Below are 24,068 nucleotides of genomic sequence, written 5' to 3' on the forward strand. Positions count from 1 at the left end.
CCAGAGTTGAAATGTTACATGCACCCAATCGTGAAGCTATAGGATATTTCAGGGGTGCCAGCACATTCCTCAGGTTTGTTTTCCTTAGAATAAAGGTCACTAGAGACAGTGGCCACACATGCAGCCTGAGCATAAGATGGAAGGGCTCACAACACAAATTGCTTCCCCTGGGGTTCCTAGCTCCCCTCTTCCTTGCCCCAGCCTCTGTGGTTGCTGACAACCTGTTTGTTGAGCATTCATTCTGATTTGCTTGCAGGCAGGCTATACAATATTGTATCAAAAAAGTGTGTCTTTCCTGGTCCCTTGTCACAAAAAAGTGTGAGGGTTTTTGTTTTTGCTTTGTTTTTGGAGCGGGGAGCAAGTGTATTAAGCAAGAACACCAAATCAACTCTAACCACACAACCTGAATCTGCTGTTATGGGACTGAAGACCACCTCAAAATATCAACAGGCTGGAAGTACCCCATGTCTCTTCCTAGCCCAGTTCAAGATTCGACTGTCACCTGGGGCTATTTGTTGATGCTCACCAATGTGATAACCTCCAGCCAGGTGAGGAGGACATACCTGCTGCCCCCTTTCTGGAAGCATCTCCAGTTAGTAATTTCTGTAGCAACCAGCCCCCTGCAAATAAATACTTAGCAGACTAGACCAGAGCCATTAACCTTAATGGAGAGACTTAGTTTAGCAGGTCTCTTTTTCTATAGAATCCCGTCTTGTTTTATTTTGATTCTGCCTCTAAAACAGAGTGATCCTGTGTGCGTGCTGCTGTCATTGTCTTGGAGTGTCATGTGCTGGGGCCACACAGCACAGAAAGCAGCACACAGTAAAGATGGCTTTTATCATTACTGTATCACTTGCTGCCACACAAACCTTTGGCTTTAAGTTCAGCGCCTGCTGAAGTGGTGTATCTGTCAATCACGGCACCCCGTCTCTCTTCAATTCCTTCTGTGTCTCTCTGCCTATGCGTGCTTTGCTGTTTCACACTCACACATTGTAAGAGTAAACAAAACAGAAAATTCTTTCCAGTAGCACCTTAGAGACCAACTGAGTTTGTTCTTGGTATGAGCTTCTTCAGATACACTGAAACAGAAGTCACCAGATCCTTAAATATAGTGAGGGAGTGGGGAGGGGTATTACTCAGAAGGGATGTGGGAATGGGTGATCAGCTGATAGGTGTGGAAAACCTGTTGACGACTCTTAATGGCTGCAATTAGTCTTGCAGGGAAAGGGTGAGATGGCTAAAGATAGCTTTGTTCAATCAAATGCCAACAGTGCCCTTCAGCTCTCTATATTGGACAAACAGGCCAAACCCTACGCCAAAGGATAAATGGACATAAATCTGATATCAGGAATCACAAGACAGAGAAACCAGTAGGAGAACACTTCAATCTCCCAGGACATTCTATAAAAGATCTCAAAGTAGCTGTCTTAATACAAAGAAATTTCAGAAATAGACTGGAAAGAGAAGTGGCTGAATTGCAACTAATCACCAAACCTAAAACCATGGAGAAACCTGGTCTGAACAAAGACATTGGATTCTTATCTCATTATACATAACAAAGCTATCTTTAGCCATCTCACCCCTTGCCTTTCCCTGCAAGACTAATTGCAGCTGTCAACAGGTTTTCCACACCTATCAGCTCATCACCCATTCCCACAACCCTTCTGAGTAATACCCCTCCCCACTCCCTCACTATATTTAAGGATCTGGTGACTTCTGTTTCAGTGTATCTGAAGAAGTGTGCATGCACACGAAAGCTCATACCAAGAACAAACTCAGTTGGTCTCTAAGGTGCTACTGGAAAGAATTTTCTATTTTGTTTTGACTATGGCAGACCAACACGGCTACCCACCTGTAATTGTAAGAGTAGTGTGTGCAAGCACTCGCTGTTCTTAAGCAGCAAAGCAGTGTTTCCTTTATAATTTTGTAATGGTGGTAACGGCGATCATTACACAAATACACAGGCTTGCTGTTAGCAACCCATGTGGCTTGCATGCGCTGCCATGTGGTGCCCTTGAGGGGAGAGATGCTGTCAGTCACACAGCCCACACAAGCCCTCCTCACACCAAACAAACACAGTGATAGGCAAAAGCATCAGATTTGCTTGTCCGCAGGCAGTAGTGGAAGCAAACCCACCCCAGCCACTCATCTTGGACTTAGGATGACTCTTAGGGAGCAGGCGGCACTTTGCCAGTGGCAGCTCCTCTGAATGAAGCTGTAGGTAAGGGCTAGGGCAGGCATAGGCAACCTTCGGCTCTCCAGATGTTTTGGCCTACAACTCCCATGATCCCTAGCTAACAGGACCAGTTGTCAGGGATGATGGGAATTGTAGTCCAAAACATCTGGAGAGCCGAAGGTTGCCTATGCCTGGGCTAGGGAATAGGATCTGGCTGCCAGGCTATATCCTGAGCTCCCATCCCAGCCCTTGTGAGCTACCTTGGCAAGCAGGTGCAGCTGCCAACCTGCCACTCACCTGACATCACCATAATGCTGGGTGACCCAGCTTCAAGAGAAAGAAGCAGGAGCTGTAAACACACACCTGACTCTTCCCTTTCTTCCCCTGCAGCCACAATTTAACTCAAAGGAAGAAACCCTGCCCAACAGGACTTGCAGGTGCCTTTGGCAAGGATCTGCTGAGTGGAGCTGATCCTGCAGAGATTTTTTGCAGGCACCACTGATCAATTGCTGGCACCTGCTAATCCCACTTTTGGCCATTGGCACTGATTGACTCCAATTATTATTGTGACTGAAATACAGCTTCCTGATATACCAGATTTGCCTGGCTCCAAGCCAGGCCGGGATTCGGAGCCTCCCATCATGTAAAGCTGCCAGGGCAAATAAAGCTGAAATGTTAATGCAGCTGCTATGCGCAAGAGCAGTTCTGCACAAAAGAGCTGCTTTAAAAAATAAAAACACAACAAATATGTTTCCATCAACAACCGAGATAAAAGGGCAGGCTGTGTCCTTTGGGCTGGTGGAAACAAAATGGAAGTGGGTGGGGGGTGGCAGTGATAGATATCACCCAGCAAAATGTCACCACGCATGTAACAAAAAACCAACAACCCACAGTGCTCTTTAGTGGACCCAATGTTGGGGGTAATATGTAGATTTATATTGAATTTTCTTCCCTTTTCAGAATATCTGTGGATCGGGAAAATCCAGATTTAGTGAGTAATGGCTGCCACTTGGATGTGGAGGTTATGAAGAAATGATAATAATAAACTGAGGGATATCTCAGTTGGTAGAGCATGAGACTCTGAATCTCAGGGTTGTGAGTTTGAGCCCCATGTTGGCTGAAAGATTCCTGCATTGCGCTGGGGGGGGGGGGGTTGCACTTAGATGATCCTCATGGTCTATGTTTCTATATTTAAATGTAACTTAAATGCATCCATTAATTGGACACGGAAATATTTAAACCTCAAGTCCACATTACACTCCAATGTGGATGAGCTCACAGTTCCATGAGAAGGAAGTTTCCAACCCTAACCTAGAAGCGCGGACAAAGTTCAGAGCGAAATAGGTAGAGAGATATAATCCCATCTCAGCCTCACAGCCTTTTGAGTTTGTAGGGATAAAGCTGCAATCCCTCTATCTATCCTCCCAGAAGAAACGCCCCCACCCCCCGGTCTCGAGAGGACTCACTCACCTGAGGCTTACGGAACTGCCGCTTCTCGTAGGTCAGACCCAATGTCCGTCCTGCATTTCCCCTGGTTAACGTTACCACTGAAGCCAGAACTCAAAGCCAAAGGTACCCAGCAAGCAATTCCCCGTCTTGGTTGTGTACAAGATGACTCCACCACCGCCCGCGTCTTAGGTCCACCCAGAAACCTGGCAATCTTCCACACGCCCTGCGCGCCCACTCACGGACCCCGTTTCCGCTTCAATGAAGCAGCAGCCACATCGCCTGCTTTCGGTTCGTGTATTTTTGCACAGGGTTGCTACGTTACAGGTGACTCCGGGTGTTCCAAGGTGTCTAAATTTCAAAAGCACCAACAAACGCACAGGCATGGCAAGGAGCCGTTTCTCTCCCTCCAATTGCCCCCTTCTGCCAGAATGCGCAAAGAAAGTAAAATTATTATAAAGTTAAATCCAGGGACTCACACCATCCTCCAAGGTGCTCTCTCATCTCCTGCAAACACGCAGCTAGCAAACCGACCTACTTACTAGCAGTTCAGGCTCAGTCAGAAGAACAGCGGCAGAGTGCATGCATGCTTGTGATTGGCTAGGCGGGCTGCCCTTAGCCTTCCTTTATGAATGGTAGCTATTTCACAGGGACTGTTGCCTTCCCTGGATTTCCGTAGTTCTGCAGCCGCATTCGTTGGTTTTTCATTCCTCGGTGAAGATTGTTGCTGGTTCCCTTTTCTCAGCTCATTTAGCTTGACATCATAAATTCATAAAAAAAGGAATTGAGGGTGCCCTCCTCAAAATTCGCTTTGGGCAACTGCAAATCTTGTCTGCTTGATGCTTTTGGATCCTGCCTCTGCTTCCTTCTTCTGCAAGGTACTGTTACTTGCATCAATAGTCAAAAACACTTCTAGAGTAGAGGGAATAAGTAAATGGAGGCTGCGGGGGGGGGGGGGACGGACGACAACCACATGTGGCCCAGAGAGTATCTTCTCCCAAGATGACATGGGCTCCTGCCCCACCCAGTGCGTCTTGTGGGCGCATGGCCCAGTCAAGGGCATCTATGCACACCAAGAGCCAAAATATGTTTTAGAAAACAAGGAAGCAGGGGACGAACACTGAAGAATGTGCTGTAGGACAGCAGAAATCCCCAAAGTCTACCCTAATATTGGGGATATCTATCGCCTGCATCTAATTTACTCTCATTAAACTCATCTTCCTGTACTGCATTTCTGCCTCTAAACATTCTTACTGCTTTCGTTCATATGACAGCAGGGTGTTAGAAAAGTTATTCCTCACCTGTAATTTTTTATGCACTTTAGCAGTCAGTACAAATAATTTTATGTTTCTTCTATTTAGTGATCATAGTATGGCCATTGTAATTGTTTCACTTATTTATGTAACAATTTACAGTTTATTTTGTATTGTGGCTTTACTCTTTCAAAGCGAGTATTTACAATTTTCACTATTTGTCAGGGGTTTTTGTTTGTTTCTTTTGCTATGGTTTTGGCTCTTTGAGCACTAGCCATATGCTCACTGGAACAAATTAATATTGTCAGAGATATGATGGGCCTCTAAACCCCCGAAATTAACAAAAGGTAGGATTTTGATCATGTGGGAGAAATACAAGCTGCAGAGGAATTCCTGGGCTAGCCTATGCAAAACGACCAGGCCAAGCTAGGGCCATTAAGAAACAACTCCATTGCGGGCCATGGGCAATGCAAGAGAACTGTCCTCCCCCATTGCCCTGAGGTGTAATCAGAGACTGGGTGTTAGGAAGGTTGCAAGGGTAACTGAATATGAGGTGACCGGGAAAAGAGGGTCTTTCTTGAGCAAGGGTTGTTGGGAAGAAGGAGGAAGAGTGGGGTCCATCTTGGGCAGGCTGGCTGGCTGGCTGGGAGAGATGCCTTGGACTCCAGGGCTTCACTGGTATGAGGTACAAGCCCCTCTTGAAATGACCATGCTGTAAAATCTGGACTCCCTCCATGCAGACTGAAGGTGTAAATAGGTGAATAAACCATATTTCTTAAAGCAACAACAGTCTCCACCCTGTCTCAATTCTCCAAAGGACCACAGACCATGGGCAAGTGCCTGGAACCCCACGGGCACTTGCCACCACTCAGCAGAGAGAGGGGGTGACACACCCAACTTTTGTAGCAATATAAACTGAATTTAGAAGTTACTTTGCAGTGTTGGAGCCCAGTTAATTTGCAAGAACAATGAAGGCAGCAACTCTCCTCCACATGAAATGTGGCTCGTTTTGCCAGGGAACACCAAGGAGAGCTCTAAGTCACCCACACTGTTGAATGTTACAGTTTAAGGTTCATTACTGTTCCACAGAAATGTCTCTTTAAAAGAAAGAAGGAAATGAACTGACCTAGTTTTGCAGCTGTGAGGCATTACAGCAGGTGGTGTTAAGTTTGTATTGATTTAAGGCGTATCAGCAATCAGACATAGTATATAAGGAGGTCTGTGTACCTCTCTCAGTACCCTAGGTGGTGGGTCACTGGATGAGTCATGTTTCTGTAATGTTCTTATAGCTAATGTAATTTCTGTTATTTTTCCTTTAATTAAATAAACTCCTAGTTATGCTTTACAGTCTCCTCAGCCTTTTGTTGTGCAGTTACTCAGTTTAAATATGCCAACATATTTCTATCTCTCCCCCTCTCTATCTCTCCCCCTTACAAATCCCATGCAACCCATGGATCCTTTTCTTCCATCCGGGAAAATGTGGAAGGTTCTTTGCTTCCCGTCCCCAGTGGTATCTTCAAGTAGGGCTGGGAAAGAAGACTGAAGCAAGCTGCTGCCAATCAGTGTTGAAATCACTGACTTAGATGGGTCAATGGTGTATGGCAGCTTTCTTTGTCCCACAATCTCTAAAGCCAGCCAACATATAGAGCCTCTGAGTTGTTCAGTTGCCAAAACACATGGAACCGTCTGGCCAGAGGGAGACAGAGACTCTTGCAGATATTCCCTGACCAGGTGCAAAGCCCAGTTCTCTACTGGCATGCATTGCTGATTGAGCAAACCACCCTTGGAATTCTCTCTGATCAGAGTGTTATGTACTGAGTTGAATAGGATCCAAACTGTAGCAGTCTGATTGGTCCTAGAACAATAGGATTGAGATTGCAGCAGTCTGACTGGTCCCAGAACAATAGGATTGAGATTGCAGCAGTCTGACTGGTCCCAGAACAATAGGATTGAGATTGCAGCAGTCTGATTGGTCCGCAGGAGCCACCCAATCCAGCTCCAGGTGGAAGTGAATCCGCACTCCGATTGGCATACAGGAGTATCCCGGAATTAGCCAATCACGTGGGGCCCATTGTGTAAATAGTGTATATAAAGCAAACGTTTTGGGGGAACTGCATTCCTCACTACTATGAGCTGAATAAAGAGCATGAAATTCACACTGGACTCGGAGTATATTTCACAGAGGCTGATCCCTTTGCCTATCCAACCTTGCCCATATTTATAAGGAAAAGTTTGAGACAGACTTTCTGTTTCACTTTCCATTTGCTAACTGAAGTTGGTGAGGATCAGGCCCTCAAGATCCTCCCTGATCAATGGAGGCTGTCAGCCTATTATAAAACTTAGCTAGGAAAAGCACTGGTTTGTGGTTTTGTGTGTGTGTGTGTGTGTGTGTACACTGTGTAACAGTGCTCTCTGCTTGCTTTATATGCTACTGCCTTTTGAATAAAATACATGCACTGGAACTCTTTACCAAGAGCTCTGCAGACTAAGAAATGCCTCACCTTTCCTAAACCTTTGTACAGGCTCCAAGGTTAAGAACTGCAGATTACAGATTGAACTTGAGCTGCCTGTCCACAGGTCAGAGTTTGCAAAGAGCCCCCACCCCATTTAGATTCCTATCCAATCTGCCAAGCTTTGGATTTCTTCCCTGGGTGTTTGAAAAGGGAAGAAGTGGCAGCAGGTCCAACCAAGGAGGAGTAAATCGTAAAGGACACTTGTCCCAGGCTCATGGGCTTGGCATGAGCATCTCCCTTCTGTGACATATTGCCCCACATATATTTTTCATCTAAAACCCAACAGCGAGAAAGTCAACTTGTGAAAGTGGGCCCAATCTTAGAAAAGGTGAAATGCTTCTCCTAAAGTACCGGTAATGCCAACTGCCTGTGGTTGTTTGCCAAGTATTTGCGTGAGAAGAATTTTAAGATTAATGACCTAATCTGACTAATCAACAAGGCATTGCAGCCATGCCCAGGATTCTTAAACTGCACTGGGGCCATAACTCATTACTCTTCAAATCACTGGCAGTATTTCCTAATTGTTGATGTGAATCACCTGGGATTTCTGCTGTATAAATAATATCTCATAATAGCTAAGATTTTCGGCGTTAGAACATGTGTTGAACAAATGCATTTTTCAGACTGAAATAATTCTTGTTGGAAAGTGTTTGTTCTCAAAACAAACAAAAACAAGCAGGGGCAATTTGGCCACTGGTTACAGCTCCCCGTGTTTTTCCTTTCCTTCAGCCATTTTCTTCATTTTTTCAGGCAGAGTCTTTAACCAGAAGTCCACCTTGTTCTTCTTCAGCTTCCCTGCTTTCCTTTGCTCCAGGTTTAATTCCAGATATTCTTCATTCAGATCATACCGAGGCCATTCCACCAAACCTTTGCCATTTGGATTCCTGAATAAGACAGAGCCAAGAATTCAGTTCGTATTCAGCATATTGGTTTTGTACTTTTTGTCATGTATACATAAAGCCACTGAGTGGGGCCATACAGCATCTTAGAGTGTATCGCCATCCATATGCTGACGGCATGCATCTCTCTCTCTGCTGCTGAGATGGTTTATGTGCTGAACTGGTGCCTAGTCATGGTGACGGACTGGATGAGGCTCAATCCAAAACAAGGAGACGCTGTTAGTGGGTGGTTCCTCAGTAATCTATCCTCTAGCAACCTCTGTTTTAGATTACAACAATGCACTATACGTGAGGCTGCCTTTCAAGACAGCTCAAAAACTGCAGCTGGTGTAGGATGTGGCAGCAGGACTGATGATGGAAATGAAGTGGTCTGAGCCCATCATTGGTTCTGGCATAGCCGCACTAGCTGCCTATCTGTTTCCGGGACCAATTCCAAGTCCTAGTTTTAACCTGGAAAACCTTATGTGGCTCAAGGCCCTAAAGCAGGGGTCAGGAACCTAAGGCCCATGGGCCACAAGCGGCCCCCGAACTGAGCTGCCCACTCGGCAAGCCCCTGCGCGCTGTGCTAAACCGGCGCAGGGACTCGCTTTCGCGGCACTGGAAATCGTGTCTGTGCATGTGCAGATGCTGGCAATCGCGCACCCACAATCCGGCCCACAGAGGGGGCTCCACGGCAGTGATCTGGCCAGGCAAGGTAAGTCTTGCCGACCCCTGCCCTAAAGCTCTAAATGTGGGTAGACCTTGTGCTCATTGTGTGAGGCCCTTCACTGGGTCTCCCCTCCAAGATAGGTTTAGAAGGTGGTGACAAGGGAGAGGGCCATTTTGGCTGCAGCCTCCCCAAAGAGGCCTTCCTGGTGGTGTCATTTATTTACATCCTTTCAGCATCAGGTCAGAACGTACGTCTTTTCCCAGGCACTTGAGAGAATAGGATTATCAGGATTATTGCTGCTTCCATATTACAATTTTGCTGTCATTGCGGTTTATTGTTAAACTTGGTTGTTGGTGTCCTTGTATTTGTAAGACACCTACAGATGCTTTATGATAGATATCAAATAGCAGCAATTATTAATAACAATGCAAATATTGCAGCCACTGAGGCATAGTGTTTCGAAATAGCCAAGAATCTCACCCATTCCGGGCAAAGTTGCTCCAGTATTTCATCATTTTTCTGCTGAGCTCTTTCTCGGCCTCTGTCGCTTCACCAGAAGAGTAGGGGGGGGGAGAGAACATATTAGTCATGTAACATGTAGTAATTCATGCAGAATTGATGGAATTGACTATCAGTAGAGCTTTAAAGAGGTATTTCATTGTTATCATTTGCTTGAAAATTGTTTTGCTTCCTCATCTGTTTATGGTTTTTGTGTCCTATCAGACGAAAACTCCTAGTACCCTTCAGATAAATTCCCAGAGTGGCTTAGTAAAGATATCAACTATCAAACACTGGGAACTGTAGTTTGCATGCCACAGAGTTGCAATTCCCTTAAACTACAGTTCTCAATTTTTTTGTTTTTGTTTGGGGAGATGGGCAGTCTGACAAATCTTGAAATCAAATTCCTTGGGCATATTTAAACAGCAGTCTGTAAACTGCTAAAGCTGGTTAATGATTAAATTAATCCTTGATAATGTTGTTATTCAGCCCGCTTCTCCAAGTGAGGAGAAGTTCCAGGTCAGCTCCACTCTCCCAAGTTTGGTTGCCTTTGGGAGGAGGTCGCTGAGGCCATTTCATAATATTAGAGTTTCTTTACAGATATATACAGGTTAAGGAGGCAGCAGTTTAAACACCCCGAAAGCAAAACCCACATCAGACTTCCAGAGAGAGGCAAACCCCCAAAAGGCACATTCCAGAGCTGCAACACTCTGCCCCTTTCTGCTCACTTATCCTGAGCTAGAAGCGGGAAAGGCCATGTCTCTCCATGGTGCCCAGTTTGCATGCGCTCACACCGCCCAGCAAGACACAGAGAACAAATGGAGCCCACTTTGCTCACCCAGCCCTCGTCACTGCCAGAGCAACACCAGTCCCTAGCGGCATGCCTGTTGTGTCCTCACACACCACACTTCCCGAACGGCTTTGCAAGGCTCGAATCTGGGGAGGGCAGCATGAGAGAGGCGCAACAGCCATGTTCCCTTCGATCCCAGCCTCACCAGCAAAAGTGCGGCTGGGAACGAAGGGTGCCTGGTTGTTGATCCCTTCTCACACGGCCCTCCCCAAGCGGCTTTGCAAGGCTGGGATATATCAGATCCTAGTCTCACAAAGCGGTGCTAGCCTGGCTCAGGGAGGGTGGTGTGAGAAAAATGCACCCAGGGCGATCACAGCCCCCCCCCCCCACGCTATGCCTCCTATGCCTTTAGAAGTCTTAAGGAAAATCCAGCTATTGAGGCAATAATCTCCATTACAAAAGAAGCCAGTCTTGCCCAGCCTTAAGAAATCCTTCTGTCTGACCTTATTGACTTTCTCCTGTGCAACTGCACCCTTCCCTGCCTTATAAAAACAAAGCAAAAGAAAACATCGATAAGATTCTTCTTACCCATCAAACCGGCTGACTCACTGCCTAAGAATGGTATCCCAAATACAAAGACAATTTCATCACCATGATCTGCCTTTACAAAATCTGGCTTTGTATGTTTTACTGCACTGGGCCGGCACTGGAATTCATAAAAGTAGACGGGAGCTCCAGAATCTGAAACAAAAAGCGGGGAGGGGGGGGAGAGATCAGCGTTTGCAGTGGTTAGATTACTGGGACACCATACATTACGGTGGTTGTGATCCACAGAGCACATACGATCACAGTCATTAGCATGCAGAATGCATTTGTTGATATCATGTGTTCACCACATAGCTCATCACAGGGACACATGTCTTAGTGGCAGCTATATATTGGACTCCTATAGCAACTGGCCCAGAATGCTTGGGCAGCTAGTCACTGCCAGCTTTTGGGAGCAAGACACACTGTCTAGAAGTCACCTCTGGGCACAAGTCAAAATGTTCATTATGACAGTACATGACTTTGGACCAGGATATCCGAAAGATTGCTCTCGTACAAGTCTGCTTGAGTGTTGAGATCCAGGACACAGGAGGAGAGAGAGAGAGAGCTTCTGTCTGTGCCACAAATATCTGAAGAAGTGTATTTGGCAGAAATTTCAAGAAAGGGGCTTTTCAGTGACCGCTCCTGGGCTTTGGATATCTTGGCCAAAGGAAGCCCACACAGCCCATTCTCTGATGCCCTTCAATCAGCAAGCAAAGCTAGTGTGGCACAGAGGTTGGAATGTTGGACCTAGAACCTGCAAGACCCAGGTTCAAATCCCCACTTGGCCATACACCTAACTGCGTAACCTTGGCTAGTCACTGCTTCTCAGCCTAAACTACAGCAAAAGGGTTGTTGTATGGGGATTAAATGAGGATACTACCTTGAGCTCCTTGCAGAAAAAAAATAGTAGAATAAAAATGCAGTAAATATTTTTTTGGGGGGGGGGGAATCAGACAGGGTTTTGGTCTCCTAAGTTAACTTATAATATCAACTGTAAATATGGTGACATTAGTTTCATGCAGTGTTTTTTCTGGGCGGACACAGAGGGATGCATACCCCTAAACATTTTGTGAATCTTTGTACTTTACCCCATTTACTGTATTTATTTTTCCAGATCTGAACTATAAAATGGTGATTTTCTTGAGTCAAAATGAGAGTAAAAAGGTAGGTACAGAGACCCCTGACCATTAGGTCCAGTGGTTGCGGTGCTCATCTTACTTAATTGGCCAAGGGAGCCGGCGTACAGCTTCCAGGCCATGTGGCCAGCATGACTAAGCTGCTTCTGGTGAACCAGAGCAGCGCATGGAATTGCCGTTTACCTTCCCGCCGGAGCGGTACCTATTTATCTACTTGCACTTTGACATGCTTTCGACCTGCTAGGTTGGCAGGAGCAAAATGAGAATAGCCCTAAACATATTTTTAGGGGGGAAAGCACTGGTTTCATGGAAGACATTTTATCTGTGTGGGTCTAATGGTTTTGAATATGATTCTGTATTTCACTTCGTACGTTGCTGTGGTTCCACTGGGTTGAAAAGTGGGCTTAGAAATTGATCTATCATAAATAAAATGCATACTCCACCTGGCATAGGATCAGACGACAAGTTGTGGGGGGAGCAACAGGGTGAGGCAGGCTAAACCCACCCCCTGGACCAACAGCATCTTCCCTCCCCCTCCCACCAAGTATTTTTTTCTCATCCAGGTTGGGTTCAAAGACTAGAACCCAGCACCTCTTGACAATCATGGAGCCTCTAGAAATTTCCCCTGTGCAAGAGCTTCTAATGAGATCTTATGATGAAGGTTGGACTATAAATCTAATAAATAAAATAGATAAAGAAATAAATAACATTTTGCGGTGGTCATTCCGTTATTTCAAAAGCGAATTCACCTCTATGATATCTAGCTATCTGAACAGCAGGAGCAACAAAGACCATATCTCCCATCATGTCCAGAAAGCGATCTCGTAACTTGACACGATCCTTGGTGTTTCCCAAGTATTCATCCAGTGCCAGCTGCAGATACTCAGGTGGTAACCTCTGCAAGGAAAGGAGGGAGCAGGCACATTAGAGAGGGCCATGGGAACCACTTCCCCTCTTGCAACATTCATTGCCCAGCAAATGCCACGAGGGAAATAGGTGCAGCAGCTGGGCTCTTCCAGGAATCAACAGCCACAACACACAACAAGGAGAGCAAACCTCTGGCTTGTGGTCCACTCACAGCCCTCAAAGCTTTGGGATCTGGCACCCACACATCTGCTTCCTGCCCCCAAACATGGCAATTAGGCTTAGGGGGAAATAGATCCCCCCCCCAAGGCTAATTTATCATGCAGGGAGAGAGGAATTGGGATGGGCTGTGGAGGAGCTGGGAAGAAAACAACCCTCTCCTCAACTGCACCTTTACACAACAGGGTTAGTGAAAGCATCCCACTCATGTGAATGGGAATGATTTCAGGGATGTGGGAGGAGAAAGGGGGAGAGGCAAAAGAAAGGCAGCTTTAAATGTCTGTATCAATGGTTACAGGTAGGTAGCCGTGTTGGTCTGCCATAGTCGAAACAAAATAAAAATAAAAATAAATTCATCCCAGTAGCACCTTAAAGACCAACTAAGATTGTTCTTGGCATGAGCTTTCGTGTGCATGCACACTTCTTCAGATACAAGATACAAGTGTCAATGGTGTATGTATGTGTGAATGGATGGATTTGTGGAGGGGTGTAGATGATGCACCCCTGACAGGGAGGGAAGGGGTGGGGAACGAGTGATGAAGACTTAATCCCACCTCCCTGGTTTCCATAAAAGCAGGGGAGGGGCCAAAGACCTCTACCAAAACTTCAAGGGGATCTACCAGTGGACCTGTTGGACATCCCTGCTTTAAGATATGCAAAACAGCAGCAAAGATGCCTGTTTGCAAAAGAAAGCAATTGTGCTGCTTGTGGATGGGTCTCACACTCTGAAAAGGTGTGGAGGCTTCCCCCTCCCCGCCCCCCGCCACCACACCCAGAGTTTTTGTTCTTGTTTCTGAAACTGGCACCTGATGTTGTGGATCATTTGATCCTAGATGCATGTTTAATCCCTGCTTTAAAGGCTGCAAAAATGAAACCACAAAGGGCTGGAAGGGAAAGGCCTTTGGAAGGGGCTAGCCCTGTTTTGCAGGTGTTTCTTCTGCCCCACTTTATGTTATCTCGCCTTTCCCATACACACTGGAGCTTGTAGAAAGCTCAGCAAGTAGGGCTTGTTGGCTTCTCTCTTACCATGGAGGCGGCTATCTTCTGAAACACGGCAATGATGGTCTCCTTATCCATGCCTTCGGTTATGCCGGAGATGTTTAGTACCTGTGGAATTAAATAGAGACTTCTCATTCAACATCATCCAAGGAATATGGGACCCTGCCTCCAATTCTGATATGCATTTTACTCCTTTTACTTGAGTTTGTAAAGCCACAGAAGACATGGTCAATCGAAAAAGAGGATGAGGAAGAAGGGAAGAAGGGGGCAGGGAGTTGCAGCAATCATATTTTGCTTTCAAAATATTATTCAAAAGCACCAGACTCTATTGCAGCCACACATAAGGGTACAAAAATAAATTGCAAGCAACTTACAGCAGGGAGAAGCCATCCGTATTCGTGATTATTCACACCTAATAGATATGGGACAGCGTTGAGTTCCTTTGAGGCCAGTAGTTCTTCGGGTGCCTTTCGAATGAACTCTCCATCAACTACTGGGGGGATAATCCCAAATCCCTGTTTGTTTTTAAAGAAAAGTTCTCTTTAATGTGTGTTGGATCCCTAGAAACAACTGCAAAAGTTATGTATAACAAGAATGAAGCAAAACTGGACAATTCCAAAAGTAGGGACTAGGAAGCTGCCTTATTGCAAGCCAGACCAAATCTAGCTCAGTATTATCTCCACTGACTGGCAGCCACGCTCCAAGGTTTTGGGCATGGGCCTTTCCCACTCCGACCTGGAGATGCTGGGATTAAATCTGGAACCTTCCATGTGCAAGCCAGATTCTCTCCCACTAAGCTGTAGCCTTTCCCCAAAGTGTTAATATACTTGTAACCCGACCAAGAAGGATTTGGAATGAGAAAAATACATGTGTGTTTGTACGACGCAAAATGACGAATTGCCAAACAGAAAGACCCTGGAGAGGCATTGGCTTAGTCCAAACAAACATTTTGGCATGTGTGCATGTTGCCCCCTTGGATAACAATGCAAACTCCCTCATGTTTAATCTTTTTCATCTAGGAAGATTCAAACAGTTTGTGGCCCACATACCTCCCGACCCAAATTAACACTGGAGAGCAAAAACAGAGCAGAAGAGCATCACATTGTGTGGATGTCGTTTTCAGACTCACCAGGGTCAAGTTGGTATTCAGGGTTCTGAGTTCTTCTTCAGTTTTGCTCCTCAAGCAATGCACCAGCGCGGAACTGCTGGCCTCACAGCCAGAGGCGTTTGCAATTTTATGTGAGAACTTTTGAGGGAGGAGGAGGAAATAAAATAATAATATAGATTAGAAGAATAGGAGGAGGAGGAGGAGGAGGAGTTTGGATTTGATATCCCGCTTTATCACTACCCTAAGGAGTCTCAAAGTGGCTAATAATCTCCTTTCCCTTCCTCCCCCACAACAAACACTCTGTGAGGTGAGTGGGGCTGAGAGACTTCAGAGAAGTGTGACTAGCCCAAGGTCACCCAGCAGCTGCATGTGGAGGAGCAGGGAATCGAACCCGGTTCACCAGATTACGAGTCCACATCTCTTAACCACTACACCACACAGCAACTGGCACTGCATTGACGGTGAACAATCACAACAGCCTGACATTTCTATGGGCTTGTTTGAAGCAAAGACTGAGGCTGTCACTCGTTTCAGGGTGGTTATCATCCTGAAACAAGGACCCCTGTCTTCATGGACAAGGAATTTCAACATCTTTCAAGCATCCATGATAGGCCACAGGGCCAGTCACACTCACACACCAAAACCGGGGAACGTGCTGTTGAAAGAAATCATGGCACGATGACATCTTTGCTTTTAAATCCCCACCCCCACTTTGTTGTTGTTCAGTCGTTCAGTCGTGTCCGACTCTTTGTGACCCCATGGACCAGAGCACGCCAAGCACCCCTATCCTCCACTGCCTCCCGCAGTTTGGCCAAACTCATGCCAGTCACTTCGAGAACACTGTCCAACCACCCCCACTTACTTTTAAACGTTATTAGAACAGCATTAGATGTATCGTTCTATAATGTATAACATGCAGTTATACATTATAGAATTTAATAATATAATGCAGTGGGAGGCGCCATTAGCGAAAGCGCGCCTCAGGTTAAGAACGGACCTCCGGAATGAATTAAGTTTGTAACCCGAGGTACCACTGTAAACCACAGTTCCATGTTCCCTCCCAGCAAATTATTGCAGGCTTTCCTTAGGCATCTGACTGGCCACTGTGAAAACAGGATGCTGGACTAGATGGGGCCACCTTCGCTACAGAGCTCTGCTCATGCTCAGAGGCTATCTTTCTTCCATCTCTTTGAAGGCTTTGATTCACCCCTTATATCAGTCTGTTTTGATTAATATCTGAGAGGTGCTTAAGCTGCAATCCCCAAACATTCATTCCCTGGAACAGTCCAAAGCAGTTTGGGAACCAGACTGTTGCTCTTAAGGGTATTGTCTCCCTGCACAACAACAACAGACTCACTTGATCAAGGACTTCTGGGTGGCTAACGATGAGGCCTGGAATCTGAGTGACTCCGCTCTCAGAGATGGCCCTGTGGAACAAGCCCTTGGACAAGGGGGACAGGAGCTGCAGCAGAGGAAAAAGGAGGGCAGGCAAGAGACACAAAACAAGGCATTCAAGATCAAAGGTGTCTTTTAATATGGCATTTGCTGTATTTATTTTCAATATTTACATACTGTCTCCAAACTAAAGTTTTCTGTGCAGTTCAAAAGTAATAATTAAATACATAAATACATTTTTTAAAAAAAAAATCGGGAGCAAAATCCAAGACAACGCATTCACCATCTCAAGTGGAGTGGTTTGGAGTCACATTTTTCAAAACTTACCGGATTATCCCTGGATCAGGGCAATCTAAATTCACAGGTTATCAGCAGGAGAGCAGCTGTCTGAGGGGGATGTCTTGTGTAGGGCATTACAGTCATACTTGAACAGAATTCATTCCAGAAGTCCGTTATACTTCCAAAATGTACAAAAACCAAAGTGCGGAAGCTCCTGCAGCCGATCGGAAGCCGCATTGGACGTTTGGCTTCCAAAAATAGCTCGCAAACCAGAACAGTCACTCCTGGGTTTGCAGTGTTCGGGAGCCAAAACATTTGAGAACTAAGCTGTTCGAAAACCAAGGTACGGCTGTACTTAAATGGGAATGCAAACAGCTTCAAATGCACATTAAGCTCAGGTATGAACAATCGTTGCATTATCTCAGTGGAAAGCTGACTGTGCACCATTGGCTGACAAGAAGTGGAAAATAAAGCCTTGCAAGCCCTAAATAGAGTCTGTTCTCCCAAAGGTGGATGTGGACTCCCCCCACTAGCACTGTCTCCAAGGCAGCTTTGGCAGATCTCAAATGCCCAGTGAAGCTCCTGAGCTGACCAGGTCCAGAGTTTTGCAGCCAACCTGCTTTGCTTCAGACTATTTTGTGGAAGACGTGACATTTATTGCAAAGGCAGCTGTTGTGTCTGAGTACTAGAGCTGAACGGTACTTACCCTCCTTCCACACACAAATACCCTTGTCTCCCTCAAACTATCTTAGTTTTGTCAGTAGTGTCCTTTAATATGGAGGAAGCAATTTGTTGTTGGTCTTGTTAAACCAGAAATCCCTACAGCATAAAAATGATTTACAACTAAATCCAGATCTTTCTTCTGCCAACCTCCCAGCCCCAGTTTTGAGATCTCTGGCAGAATTCTCAGAGCCTCTGCGATCTCCATAGTTAGTGGATCCCTACCTGAACACCAACACTAAATCCTCCTGCAGACTCTCCAAATATGGTCACAGAATTGGGATCTCCTCCAAAATGTGCAATGTTCTCCTGAACCCACTGCAGAGAGGCTACTTGATCCAGCAATCCCCAGTTTCCACGGGCATCACTGGTACCGGTACTAAAAGATAGGCAATAGTCAAGCGATGGAGAAACTACTAGATGGTTTACATGCACCCCCCACCCCCAAAATGATCCATCTCTGCTCTGCAAGGAGATAAGCAGAAGGTTTGACCTGAGAAGCGAGCAATCTTCTGCCTCAGCACCACCACTCTGGAATGGGCAACAGCAGCCAGGTAGTTAGTGCAAAGTGAGAATTTCCTCCAGGATCCTTCTCATTTCATCCATTCATGTGTCTCCTCTGTCCCCCCGTTTTTCCTTTCATTCAGCCCTTCTTTCGGGACCCTATTGCTTGGGACTTCCAGCTTCTCAACTTGCAGGAGGTTTTCACTAATATATGCCTTTTCTTCCACATTTCCCCTAAGATGCGTTTCCACATGCATTTTCTGGTTGGATAACTGTATCACAAAATTTGGAGAAATGCTAATTTCAAAGGGTAGCAGGTCTTTTGGTTGTGTCTTATTTTGCGCGGTGCAAATCAGGAAGACGCAGCAGTGAAGCAAGTTGGATTCCTCTCCTCTTCCCTTTTCTTTACACCTCCTTTCCTCTCCTTACAAAGCTTTTTATTTATTACTCCTAGCAAGAGAAGCAAAGGCATATCCAATCTTCACCAAAGAGATTGTATGCATCCTGTGTACCTTTTAAGTTACAGCGGCTTTTTCAAGTGTTAGAAACTATCTCACCTGAAGAATCCTGGGAGACCCAGCCTGTACTGAATCACAACGACTACCACCTTTTCATAAGCAGCCAAGGCTGATCCATCATATATAGAAGCTCCACCTAATATCAGAGCCCCTCCATGGATCCAGACCATGACCTGGGAAAATACACAAAATAAAAGGAACTCGTTATAACAGCAACATTCCTGGCACAGATGAACTTGATGTTAATGGAGCAACAGGGCCAGCACTAAAAGAGCTTTCAAGAGAAGTTGGGCGCCCTGCACCAGTTGCCAGTGGAGCAGCTGAAAGGCAGAATCCATGCCATTGCAGCAATAAAACCGCTACCACATTTGCAAAGCTACTAAGCAGGTTTCCAGTATGGTTTCAGATTGGATGGGGAATCGGACACTAGGAGGGGTTGGGGTGAACCCAGAAGCCCAGCTGCAGAGCATCCAGAGTGGCTGAGGAGATCCAGGGAGTGGATGGGCAGCTGACGGGCTTGGACTGTGAAGAGATGCCAGTCAAAAGGTGAGGAAAAGGAAGGGGAAATGTCTCAGAGAAGAGTGAACTACAGGCTGAAGGTAAAGAGTTGCTGCTTATTGTTTTCTTCACTCCATGTCTGCCAGCTGTGGAAAGAAAGGTGCAAGAAGCACGGGAAATTAAAGGGGTGGGGAGCAACAGCCCCATGACATTGTGGGTTGCTGTTTCTGTCCTCTGCCCTGCTGGCCTCAAGAGCAACTGCCTTCGATCCTGCGCTGCTTCTGGTTGCACGTTTGCAGGCAGCATGAGGCGATACTTTCAAGGAAGGCTTTGTTTGCTTACAGGCAATTTGGCCTTGGTGTCTGGGGTATAAACATTCAGGTAAAGACAATCTTCGGCCACTGGCATGTCGGGAAATGTCGCATTCAGCATCTTGCCGAACTCAGGAAGCCATCCCAAGTCTTGCAGGCACCTTTGAAACAGATGAGAAGAAAGAAAAGGATGTGAAAGGACGGTCAGGCTAAGGAGAGCAGAGCTCTTATCTGTCACGCTCATGGTTGGGGGGTGGGGAAGATTTAAACAGCTTTCACCACCACCTGCCTTCTCAGGAACCCGGAGAGATGTAGCCAATGTGTGCCTGGCAGGGGCTCCAACTGAGAATTCAAGCTACAGTTCACAGGATTATTCGGGAGAAACCAAATTGTTGTAGACGAGAATACATTTGCACAGAGGACAGAACTTCATGGATCTGCTTGTCTCCAGTAGCCACTGCTCCTGTGTGCGTTTCCCACTGACTCATCGCTCCACAAGAGCCTTCAGCGCTCTGCTCCTCATTCCCCAGTGCCTGTTTTAAGCAGAAAAGAGGCCCTGGGGCATTCAATGTGGTCAGACTGGAAAAGCTGGAACTGCAGTTCTTTTGCACAGAGGCTCCTCTGTCCCCTGCTGCCTTAAAGATGGACATGTTTGCTCAGCAGCCCAGCCCCTGCTCTCAGTTCCATGGGTGGTGGTGGTGGGGGGGCAAACACCCCTTAAGCAGCACTGCTGATGCCTAGAAGCAAACTGTGTGGACTGCCCACTGTGTGGACTGGCGGTTCCTTGGGGGAATTGGGTGTCCTCTCAATGCTGGATTAAACAGGTGCAAAGTCCCTTTGGCTTAGAAGACAGATACTGCCCCAGCCCTTGGAATGGAGCCATGAGGAGGCTGTTGTTGCCTCCGATAGACTCATGATGGATTTAGGGGCCAGGGAGCACCTCCCCATTTGTTTATTAGAAGAGCTACAACCCTGTTTCTTCCCAAAGAACTGTGCTCCCAAATAGCTTTCCTATCTTATAGCAAGCTAGAGTTACCCAGACAATGTTTCAGGTTTTGCCCATTCTGACCTGACAGAATTGTTTTTACCAGTGGGCACAGATTAACATAGCTGTTCTTTCTGTGCCAAATGGCACTCTTCTTGGTTACTGCAGAGGATCTGAGTTGGGTCTGTAAACCATTTTGCTGTCAACTAAAAGCAAGACAGGAGATGCATCTCTCAAAAAAGGACCTTCATATTAATCTAGCCCAAGCCACATTTGGCTTATTCTTACATGGGAGGGTTAGACGTTGACTCCCTCACATGGCTCCACGCTTCTGCTGGTTGCGGTGGGGAGAATCTCAGGGCTCCGACCGGCGGTTTGGCAAAAGGGACCCCAAGGAAGACATTCACAGGCTGGTTGATGCCCTTCACGCTGGCCAGCTTGCCCTGCAAGGGCCCATACTTGGTAACCACTTCGGGACGGTCATTTCTTTGGCCTACAAAAGATAAACATGAACACAAGGGGCTTACAAACAAGGAGGCGCTTCTCACAGCATCGTCCATCACTAATGTTACTTGCCATAAAGCAGGGGTCCCCAAACTAAGGCCCGGGGGCCGGATGCGGCCCAATCGCCTTCTAAATGCAGCCCACAGATGGTCCGGGAATAAAAGTGTTTTCACCTGAGTAAAATGTGTCCTCTTATTTAAAATGCATCTCTGGGTTATTTGTGGGGCATAGGAATTCGTTCATATTTTTTTGCAAAATATGGTCCGGCCCCCCCCCCACAAGGTCTGAGGGACAGTGGACCGGCCCCCTGCTGAAAACGTTTGCTGACCCCTGCCATAAAGGCTTATAAGGTGGTTGCAAATAGAAAACAAATGTTAAGAATATGGCCACACACAAAACGCAATGAAACAATTTCATCAGAACATTAAAACAAACATCCTTAATAAACAAGCACATGAAACAGCAAAACATAACGGTTAAGAATGAATGGGAATTCAGGAGATTGGGGGAATGGTTGCACCTAAAGAGGGGTGTCTTGATGGGCAGACGGAATGCTACTACAGATTGGGAGAGCATTCCACAACAGGGGGGGGCCTTCCTGTGAAAAAGCCCCGCCTCTGTGTTATTCCTCTTTTAAAGCCATCCAAGCTGGTGACTTTCAGCTGCCTCCTGTGGGAGCTAATTACATTGATGTTGTGTTTGCATCTTGCTTTTCTTCCCAGGAGGCCAGGGTTGTGTATGTTTTCTTTCCCTCTCCCTTTTTATATCCGCAACAGCCTTGCGATGTAGGCTAGGCTAAATTAATATATGTAATTAACAGCTCTTGCCAACAGATTGCAGAAGCCAGAAGGATGCAATTCAGGGGCCCCAATCCCCATACAATGTAGCAGTACTGTCAAATCCTGTTGACACCCCTGTTTGGAGGATATTGAGTAATGTGCAGCTTTGTGGTATTCCCATGTGCTAACCCACCAAAGCACCCTGTATTAGCACATTTGAACGGAAACGATGGATGTGAGGAAGTTCTGCTGCAACATGTCCACAGAGGTTAATGTCTCTCCCCGGCCCCACTTGCCCTGTTGTGTGGAGTTGAGCTGCGTAATTCTACAGAGCCTCCATGTTCAGAGGCAGTCATATGCCTTGGAGTCACAGGAGCTGGGGGCAAAGAACAAGGCGAGGCCTGTTGTGAGCTTTTCTGGCCTTGCACCTTGTCCTGGCTGCTCTTTGGACAAACCCCAACCCTGAGCAGGTGGATCTGATCACAGCACTAACAAGTCTTACGCAGTTCGTATCATTTGAAGTGTTCCTAATAAGAGATTATTAAATTAGTGTCTCTTTTGCCTTCAGATTCTGCTGCCGCCCCCATTACTTGTTTGCTACTCATCATTAACACGCACTTTTTTTTCCAGTGAAGGTGTTTTGTTCTATATCGATATCATCAACTTCCCCAGGAACACTTTTGCAACTGCCCAAGGAGCAGAGGCTGAATTGAAATGCAGGACCACTCAGGGCTTAGCTACACTTCCCCCCCCCCCACTGCTCTTTAGTGAATGGCAATGTGGGTTTTCTCCAGATTGATGTTTGTTCCAATTTAGCACTAAAGAAGCAGGGCAAGGGGGAAACTTCTTGGACCCATGCTGTCTAGGCAGGGGACAAGCAGAGGTGTGAATGGGACCTCAGAGAGACACAGATCAGGCACTGTCACCTGAGGGCTAAATGGCCCCTCACGCCCCGCCCCCCCACCCCTTGGAAACCTGCTTTGTTAAATTGTACTGTACTTGAGTCTGCTTTTCAATTCCAGGTCAAAATATTTCCAGGCTTCTTAAATTCACTGTATTGTCTTAGTTTGCTGAATAGCGTTTGGCCTATTATTTTCTCAGCTTCCACAATGCTGTTTTTATTTCTTGTAATTGTTTTGATATAGTATTGCTATTTGATTTTTGGGGTGGGGTGGGGGTGGGTACAGGCAGAATTGAGATATATTAACAAATACATACATAATTCTAAAATAAATTCTAACTCTTTTAACAATAATAAATAAATAAACAACTTCAAACAAAACAGCAGAGTCTGTATTAGGAATTCTGCTCCAAATGTTTTCTTCTTTTGTTATTCAACTTTTTTTTTTTTACACACACATTTATAAAGGATAGATTAAGGGGCAAACTATACAATTACCCTGGCTAATAATGCACATGTCTCATTTGTAATAGTGCAGGTTTCCTATGAAGTATTTAATTTCAACAGCTCTTAACACACCCACATCAATATCATTTTCCCTCTGTCAAAGCAGTGTGTAAAGCTATATCATGCATTTGGTAGTATCCCATTTCCCCTACAATAATCAAGACTGTTAATCCATCTTAATGTAAAGTTCTGCCTGTTTTGCCCTCCAAATCTAATAAAAAGAGTTAGTTGGCCGATGAAGTATAATCCCTATTGAAGCATGAACTATGTGTTCAGTGAGGTTTACTCTTGGGGACCTATGCCAAGGATTGCAGCCTATGGGTCCCCTGAAAGGGGTCTTCTTAAACTTCCCCACAATAAGCAAAAGAAGCTGCATTTACCCCCTGCTGCAGTTCCAGCGATGGACAGGCCACAGAGCACAACTCCAAGCAGCCAACTCTTGCCAGAAGCTGACATGTTCTTCCCTGCCTGGGAGAGTTTGTTGCTCTGCTTTCAAGAGCACAAAGTCTCCAAGGGGGAGGAGGAAGTGCCAGCTAAGGGTGTGTGGTGATGAAAGGAACACCAAACGTGAAGGGGGAGAGGGCCCAAATAAGGGCTGAAAATTGAACTGCCTTTCCATAACGCCCTAGGGCAAAATAAATCAAACAAACAAAAAACCCGCCTGTTCGGAAGCTGTCCAACTTGGGTCTTATCAATGCAACCTAAACAGAGCGCTTCCAACCTCTGACCCAGGGAAACAGAATTCCTCACTGTAAGAGGGAGCGGTCCTGGCAACTCTCAAAGAGGCTGTGTTGAAACTCACCTCTCTGCAGAAACGTGACCTGGACCCAGGAGCAACCCTGGGCTGGTTGCAAACCCTCCCTTCACAGGCAAGGCTCCCAGCAAGCTCCCGGCTCTCCAGGACTGCACTGAGTTTCTAGATTCATTTCAGCTGAGCTTTAGGCTTGGTTTTAAGACAGAAATTATTTGGGCCACATTGTCCAGCTGGTTGGGTTTTATCTGGATTCTTCCCATGCCACCCAGCGTCTG

The 24,068-nt window shown here is 46.1% G+C and overlaps 2 protein-coding genes across 4 annotated transcripts in view; both read right to left on the reverse strand.

The window, feature by feature from the left end:
* LOC117051154 (fatty acyl-CoA hydrolase precursor, medium chain-like) overlaps positions 1-4,185 on the reverse strand; it is a 34,730-nt gene extending 30,545 nt beyond the window's left edge. Inside the window, exons 1-2 of one of the 3 annotated variants that reach the window (XM_033157280.1) lie at positions 4,102-4,125; positions 3,647-3,723 (exon numbers count right to left, since the gene is read on the reverse strand). Coding sequence is in view for 1 of the 3 variants with exons in the window: in XM_033157279.1 (XP_033013170.1) it covers positions 4,102-4,106 (5 nt within the window). In the remaining 2 variants the exon portion in view is untranslated. Of the gene's footprint in view, positions 1-3,646; positions 3,724-4,101 lie in introns of all 3 variants that reach the window. The other 2 variants (XM_033157281.1, XM_033157279.1) reach the window with 2 other exon arrangements.
* Positions 4,186-8,014: 3,829 nt separating this feature from the next.
* LOC117051156 (fatty acyl-CoA hydrolase precursor, medium chain-like) lies at positions 8,015-23,574 on the reverse strand. The gene is made up of 13 exons (XM_033157282.1): positions 23,420-23,574; positions 20,637-20,841; positions 19,395-19,524; positions 18,594-18,727; positions 17,758-17,911; positions 16,496-16,600; positions 15,160-15,276; positions 14,405-14,545; positions 14,058-14,138; positions 12,698-12,845; positions 10,813-10,965; positions 9,417-9,483; positions 8,015-8,272 (listed from the first exon to the last, which is right to left on the reverse strand). The coding sequence occupies exons 1-13, from the start codon at positions 23,493-23,495 to the stop codon at positions 8,086-8,088; spliced, it is 1,698 nt and encodes a 565-aa protein (XP_033013173.1). The 5' UTR covers positions 23,496-23,574; the 3' UTR covers positions 8,015-8,085.
* Positions 23,575-24,068: the final 494 nt, after the last annotated feature.

The sequence above is a fragment of the Lacerta agilis genome, chromosome 8, assembly GCF_009819535.1.
Source record: "Lacerta agilis isolate rLacAgi1 chromosome 8, rLacAgi1.pri, whole genome shotgun sequence".
Classification (NCBI taxonomy): Eukaryota; Metazoa; Chordata; class Lepidosauria; order Squamata; family Lacertidae; genus Lacerta; species Lacerta agilis.

What these genes read in the sequence shown, in the direction of transcription:
- LOC117051156 (XM_033157282.1), bottom strand. Translation starts at nt 23,495, where the DNA reads ATGTCAGCTTCTGGCAAGAGTTGGCTGCTTGGAGTTGTGCTCTGTGGC. An exon ending in ACACCAAGGCCAAATTGCCT is followed by an intron (nt 18,728 to 19,394) that starts GTAAGCAAACAA and finishes GTATTTTCCCAG; the next exon opens with GTCATGGTCTGGATCCATGG. An exon ending in TGAATACCAACTTGACCCTG is followed by an intron (nt 14,546 to 15,159) that starts GTGAGTCTGAAA and finishes AAAAACAAACAG; the next exon opens with GGATTTGGGATTATCCCCCC.